Source organism: Rhopilema esculentum, unplaced genomic scaffold (genome assembly GCF_057945365.1).
Source record: "Rhopilema esculentum isolate cy_ngs unplaced genomic scaffold, ASM5794536v1 HiC_scaffold_36, whole genome shotgun sequence".
Classification (NCBI taxonomy): Eukaryota; Metazoa; Cnidaria; class Scyphozoa; order Rhizostomeae; family Rhizostomatidae; genus Rhopilema; species Rhopilema esculentum.
In genome coordinates, this window is record NW_028300847.1 from 647,202 (window position 1) to 654,372 (window position 7,171).

Sequence of the window (7,171 nt, forward strand, 5' to 3'; positions counted from 1 at the left end):
GTCAACGGTTTTGACACAAAACCATATCAAATTACTTTTTCTAAAAACATAGGCAAGAACAAAAGCTGAAATTCTGGTAAACAAGCTTCAGTTTCAGACTAAGAAATTTTCCTCTTTGCCAGCTCGATGATGAGTTTGCATGCAAAGATTTAAATAGTAATCAGTAATCAGAAGGACTTGGATCTGCGTGCAATTGACCCCGCATCAATAAAAATGCTAGAAAAACTGAAGGAAAATTATCAGAAGCTAAAGGACTATGTTCAACAAGTATGCAAACTGAAGCTGTACTTCCAGAGCGGGCTCGATTATGCAGAAACGAAAGCTGGCTGCAAGTGGATTTATCTCTTGTCTGGTGAATATTCAGATTTTCATGAACATAAATAGTTTAATGCGATAGGATTCATCTGTAAAAGTTTTTTAATTTATCACATTTTGGAAAGTATGATTATTTTAATGACAAACCAAAAGGTTTTTTTCAGAATCTTTAATGTGTCGTCTGTGTCGTCTGTTGTCGTCTGTGTCGTTTGAGTCGAGAAATTTTTTACATCACTTGGAAACTCTAACTTTTCCATAAAGATATGAAAGCAAGTAAGGAGACTGTCTTTGTGATTAGATTTTAAACTATCCTTCCTGATAATTTTATTCAAAGCCAGTGGTTTGCGTGCGAATGGTCGAGCGAATCGACATGCCTTCATGTGCAAAAGGCCTTTTTTAACAAACTAACTGGTAACTTTTGGGCAATTGCCCTGCATGCCCCTATTATTGTAAACAATATGCTATTTATTGCTCACCTCCTTCATTAAAAAATGCTTGCACCAAATAACCCCCACCCCTCCCTCCTCTAGCTTATTTTCTTTCGAAAAGGCTTTGTAGTCCAATTCTGTATTTCTGTTTACTTTGCATTAAAACAGCTAGAACTTTAATCAAATTAACTGTTTCTTGGTCGTACAATTGCTAGGACCACCTTGTTCTCCACTTGAAAAAAAAACAAGATTGACGTATATTTTCCCGGGTCCATGTGCCACTGCAATTTGCAGATAGGCGCTTTACCTGATGAAACTGACGATAAAACCTGATAAGGCAAAGAATAGCAATCCAATAAGGCCATCCCTCTTTCGTTGCTTTTGCAATATTTATGGTATCTTATAAGTAAAGCCAAAATTGTTTGCTGTTTGCTTGCTTCTTTTCATATGAGAGAATTTTGTTTGTTAGTTTGAAACAGTGTCTTCCTAGATTATAGCAACATTATCAATGACGATATCCACATCCCCAAATTTTCACAAAATTAACATTTTTAGGGTAACTGTATGGCCAAAAACTCTTACCCTCTCAAAATGAGCTTTTTGGATGCTTCAGGTTTATGAGCTAAACGATTTAACAGGAATCCGGTAGCAAACTTGAGGTTTGTTACTGGCCGCATTACTGCAAATTTGCTATAAACGACATCTTTTAGCTCCTCTGACAACAATGTCATTATATATTTTTAAAATTTTTGTAAGATAAACTTTAATTTGATGGTGGTCACAATCTTCCTGCCTGGTAAGGAAAAATGGTTAGGTCCAAAGACTTTTTAAGACTATTCTCTTAATTTTGTAGGTTTTGTGGCAATTTCTGCTGTGCTGTTTGCAAGTGGTCTAGCAACTATTCCTCTAATAATGATTGGTTATATATACCCCGTGATTGCATCGTAAGTACTGAACATAGCTTTTTTCACTTTTTTATATGAACGAAAAGGGTTAGAAGATACTCCGTAGCTCAAAACAAAACCTATATACTTATATTTTGATTCGACACTTACAACGTTGATTCAATTTATTTTATACCACGATGAAGCAAATCTTTTCAATTCCTCAATAGTACTTTTGTCACATGCCACTTTGTGACAATGAACTGCAATGTTCTTTCTCATGAACATCATGGAAATCAAAAGACAATCTAAGACATTTTGTTCAAAGTTTCAGAGCAATTGGCAGCAACCGCAGAGACGAATATACACAGTGGCTAATGTACTGGATTGTTCTATCTGGATTTGGAGCCTGTGAAATGATGACAATGAGTTGCATTTCCTATGTACCACTATACAGTGCACTAAAGGTGATAATCTAGCTAATATTCCTATACCCTGGGTACCAGACTCACTATATATGAAATATTTTATATAGTGAGTCTGGTACCCAGGGTAATATTCCTAAAGCATAGTTTACAAAGGAAAACTTGCTAGGCATCTTACGGTAGAAATAAGAGAAATCATCTGCATTTATCAATATAACAGAACAGAATTCGTCGTTCTTTCAAAAAATTAACTGGTCTCTTTGTCTTTTTGAGGCGACAGTTTCTAATTGTCCGGAAAGTTTGTTTGTGAGGACTATTGGAAGTTTAAGAGTGTGAATATTTGATAAACTCTTCTTTGGTAACTTTCCGTGATTTTGTTTGAATTTATTTGAAGCAATATGTTAATTTTCACTTAGCTGATAGTCTGTGTGTGGTGCATGTTGCCGTATGATTGGAATGGTGGAACGTACATCTTCAACCGCCTCCAATATCTCGAAGTTTTTCGAAACAATGATGAACTGCATTCGTTACTTCAAACGCTTAGATTGAGAGCCATAGAAGTCTTAGATGATGGTGAGACTGTAACTTCAAATTTGAAAACATATTTTGCAAACAAGACTATTCATTATTAATTTTCTTGCATTTAAGGAAAAGATTACAAATATAATTCACAAAAGAAAAAAGTAGAAAAATTGATTTGTGCGATTTAGATGAAAGGTTTAGCCACGAGGAACTTTATAGCTGAAATCTTCGCGCAGAGAATTATTGCTATCTAAGACAAAGAGGATTCACAAAAGCCATTAACAACTACTGGTAGTGGAATTTTAGAAGCAGAACAGCGAAAGGCTCTTATTAATAATTTCTGATTTCCTAGTAGACATTTTTTATACATACTACTATTTGTATGACTTTGATCTTTTCTTAACTTCAAGCCAAGTGCCAATCATTAGGACATGAACCTAAACAAATATCGTGCAGTCAACCATTTTTATAGCGTATAATCTCTTCCCAATTTTTTTGCGCTCCACTTAATTACCAGTTACCTTTTTATCCAGTTTTCGTCCTTCTTTACTACTTAGTGCTTAAATGTTTTAAATTCACGGTGATTTTTTCCCCTGAAATATAAAAATATCTTGAACACTGAAGAAATTTGTAGGTCAAATGCCAGCCTAAAATGGAAAACAATCAAAACAATTTCTAGCAGCTTGGAAAATTTTTGTTGAGAATATGATCCAGGATGCCGCCTAAAAGCAACCATAAAATCCAGGATGCTTCTCAAAAATCTGAAATCAATTATTTCTAAAATTTAGAAATCTGCTTGCAGTTGCGTGGGTTTATTTTGTGTGAGGGCTGAGCAGGGCCGTCGCGAGGCAAGCCTTGATAGGGGGGAGGTGGGGTGGAGGCTTGTGGACTATAAATTTACCTGATTAAAAAAATTTGCCTGAAATTCTTTAGTTGCTGTCACAAATCTCTGCAATACCTTTTATGAATCTAACTCTGTATATAATTCGCAGCTTTTCATTTTTATACAGACTTTACTAATAGTTTTGTCAAATCTCTATATCGAGACGGGCAAAGGATATAGTTACTAACCGAGGCGGCACCATTGTTGCCACCAAAGGAGGAGGAAATTTTCGAATTTTATTGCTTCTTGTTCGCTAGCAAATGCACTTCTTTAAGCACATTTCACTGAAGCAATCCTCCATATTCTATTGAAAGTTATTTCTTTTCTAACAAATTGAACAGCAGATAAAAACAATTGGTAGAATTTCGCCGTAGTCTTTAAAAATACCATGTTGTCAGTTACTTTTAAAGTTAGGTAACAAGAAGCACTGGCTGTCAATTTGGATCCCTCTTTCAATCTTAGCATGCCCAAAAAAATCTGGAGCTCATAGTGAATTGCAGTTGACGCTTCTATCGAGAAACTTTAGGGAAATGGGCACAAAACACAATTTTACCTAAACAGGGCCTAGATTTTTAGATTTAGTGCCAACAAGAAATCTTCAGATCTTCAAAATCATTAGTTTGTTCACCTTCATTCACATCAAGAAATATCATTTTTAACTAACGGAGCAACTACCTTTGCTTGATCCTTAATTGATTTTATGACAGAAAGGTCTCTGAAATACCTAAAGCGTTTCTTCCACCGAGCGGATTTTACATTAAATTTCCTATTAGGTGACATCCACCCCATACCCCCTGGTCGCAACGCCCCTGGGGCTAAGATTTACATTGATTAACCAATGTGTTCTATTCACTTGATTTGTTTTTCAATAGAAAGCGATAAATTACACGAGAATGCAGATAATCTGCAAAGGGAAGGCGATTCCTCATCAAAAGCAGGAACAGAGACCGGAAAAGCTGATTCTGTGATAGAGGAGAAGGAAGAGATGAAGAAACAGGAAAGGACCTAACAGAAGAAGAAACAGGAAAAGGAATTCAGTGTGTCGACAAAAATGCTCAGGTTGAAATATAGCTGCTGACTGATATTTTCTGACTTTATTATCGTATTTTGAGATCGTAGTCTGAGCGATGCATATACCTTTGTTAGCACTTAAAAGTCTTGAAGGTGCAACAACCTCATCCTACTTTATTTCATTTTTTACACAGTCACTAGTTTTAGTGACATCTTTTTTTCTCTCTTAATCAAATTGATCGCTCTTTCATTTTTGTTTAAATTGTTATTCTTTTGCAAAAAATCCATTAACTGTTGCGGCTAAAAAAGTGTCTGAAGTTACATAGAAAGCATAGATCAAATCTACAATCACAAAAAAGGCAACTTAAACATGCGATCCTGCTATAGGGCAGCATTTACTGGAAAACCCAGACTGTGCAAAAAATGTTTTGCAAAAAATGCAACAAAATGGCGACATGTTTCGAGCTATTGGTAAAGCCCGATCGTCGTTCCATCTAGCAGATTTGGGATCTACATGAACAGCAAAAATCCACTATTGTGTAGTCAGAAAGAGTTCGTTTTCACTTTAAGGCTCCATTGGTAAAATTTTTAATAGGCAAGCGGCACTTGATTGGACAAACTCAACATTCATGTACTCGTGTTTGTCGGCTTTGACGTATTGTTCGGAGCTGCTCTTATGAATTTATGGATAGCATTTGATCACTTACAAACAAGTTTATTAATTTCTCCATAAAATGTTTAACATTGTGTAAGCATGAATTCATTCATGAATTCAAAGTAACTTTACAAACAGGAAAATATGGCGTTAGTCAGTAGGTATTTTAGAAGTTGGAGCAAATTGGTTCAAGGGGCAAATCTAGTCAAATGTACTTTTTATGGTTTCATCTAGAATTGGCAAACATGTTTTTTATTTGTCAGAAAGATATGCTTTAATCAAACTACTTTGGTATGGCATAGGATTGAATGTGACACAAAGTTATGTTAAGTTCGTAAAAGTGGGTAAGGACTTTATTCAAGAAAATCCTGAAACAGTATAGGTAAAGAATTCACAAAATCAAGCCATAAAATCAAATCTAAACTCATCAATTCATATTCAGATATAATTTTGGATTCAAACCCAAATTCATTGTAATTAGACTACTCAAAAGTTTAGGATTGCGTTATGATACAGTCGAAAGTGATAATATGCTTCAAAAATTTTACGTTACATCGTGTTTTAATTCAGATAATGGTGTTGCTGTGTGCATTTTCATTCATGCAAGCACGTGAATAATAGGGGGTGTAGGGACGTGAACCCCCCTCCTTGGTTGGAAAATCCAATCTCAGTTGGAAAACCTTACAGATAGCTTGGATGTTTTTTATAAGACCAAACTTGTGAATTTTATATGTTAGGAATTTTGGGATTTTAAATGTAAATACACCTTATTAAAATGAACCTTATTAAAATTGTCAGGGTGGAGCAGACCCATACAGTGATCATTTTTTATTGTAAAGCCCTGTATCCACTGGATCTTAAATTGTGACATTGCACCGTTTATTTCTTTTCGATGGGATTTAAGTTGAATCAAATTATTTTGAACAGGAAAGGTGAGTTTCCAGATAAGAAACTTTAAACTTTGCAATTAGTATTGAGCCTGCAGTTTTAAAAGATAATACCCCGTATTAATCACGAGATATTGAAGAGAGATATTTTTAGGAAATTTCGAGCAGTTCATTCAATGAAAAAACTCAGAATCTTTCAGTACTAGAAATGTTTAGCGCTTCTTATAAAAAATGAGTGTATGCTGGGCTACCCCTGCTGTTTGTAAACGTTTTTAACTCCCTATCATAAGTAAAATGCTAGAATAAAGCTGCTGTGAAGGCAGAAAACATTACAGAAGCTGCAGCAGAAGAATTTGATCAAGGAAGAGTGTTTCATCTTACAAATCGGGCACATGCACTTGCTCTCGAATCATCCACTTCATTTGTAAAAAGAGAAAAGGAGAAAGGACATTTGGCCCTTGATGATTTCCTTGATGATTTTATATTGATAAAGAGATATTTTGGATAAACTTGATCTGCAGCAAATTAGTTTAAAAAGGGCTAAGCAGAAAAATATGAATCGCTGCTAATGGACTTGAAACAATGTTATTTTTTATCACTAAATCTATATAATACTTGTTATGCTTGGATGTTGTTTTACTTCTTACGACAAGTTTAAATGTTCGTATTACATTAATCAAAATTTAGAGATTTCCTTTATCGTCTTTAGTGTTTTTATACTTCAGGCTAATTAATATGTGTAAGTAGAGAACGCAGATAAGTGCATTAGTAACATTTCAGGCAAATGACAATAAACCATGCGCAATTCCCCTTCAATTGCTTTAATTTCTTTAAATCGTGATTAACCTTCATCATGTAGTCATGCAGTCATGCAATCATGTAGTCATGCAGTTCTTCTTATCTTGATGAGCACCTGTAGAGGTGATTATATGATGATATGGCGAGTACAATAATGTCGCGATTTTCGAAATTAAAGCAACGCAATTTTATCGTGAACATCAAAAAAAAATAATGTTTGACTTTTAGCATCAAACATATTTAGATTAACATAGTTTTGGCGCATTTTCAGTGAATTCCAACTCACTTACTTATCAGCATAACGGTTGTGGAGTTGTGGCAAAACTTGGGAAAATCCACTGATGACGTCACACAATAAGCAAA

At 34.9% G+C, this 7,171-nt stretch overlaps 1 protein-coding gene across 1 annotated transcript; it reads left to right on the forward strand.

The window, feature by feature from the left end:
- The first annotated feature begins 72 nt into the window (after positions 1–72).
- Positions 73–4,716, forward strand: LOC148957185 (receptor expression-enhancing protein 6-like). Its single transcript, XM_089115788.1, has 5 exons — positions 73–352; positions 1,597–1,687; positions 1,956–2,094; positions 2,469–2,625; positions 4,330–4,716. Exons 1-5 carry the CDS (start codon positions 214–216, stop codon positions 4,464–4,466), a joined length of 663 nt encoding a protein of 220 aa, XP_088971914.1. The 5' UTR covers positions 73–213; the 3' UTR covers positions 4,467–4,716.
- Positions 4,717–7,171: the final 2,455 nt, after the last annotated feature.

Bases quoted from the DNA above. Each gene is read 5' to 3' on its own strand.
- LOC148957185 (XM_089115788.1), top strand. From the start codon at position 214: ATGCTAGAAAAACTGAAGGAAAATTATCAGAAGCTAAAGGACTATGTT. The intron at 353-1,596 runs GTGAATATTCAG...TTAATTTTGTAG, and splicing joins GTGGATTTATCTCTTGTCTG to GTTTTGTGGCAATTTCTGCT. The intron at 2,626-4,329 runs GTGAGACTGTAA...GTTTTTCAATAG, and splicing joins CATAGAAGTCTTAGATGATG to AAAGCGATAAATTACACGAG.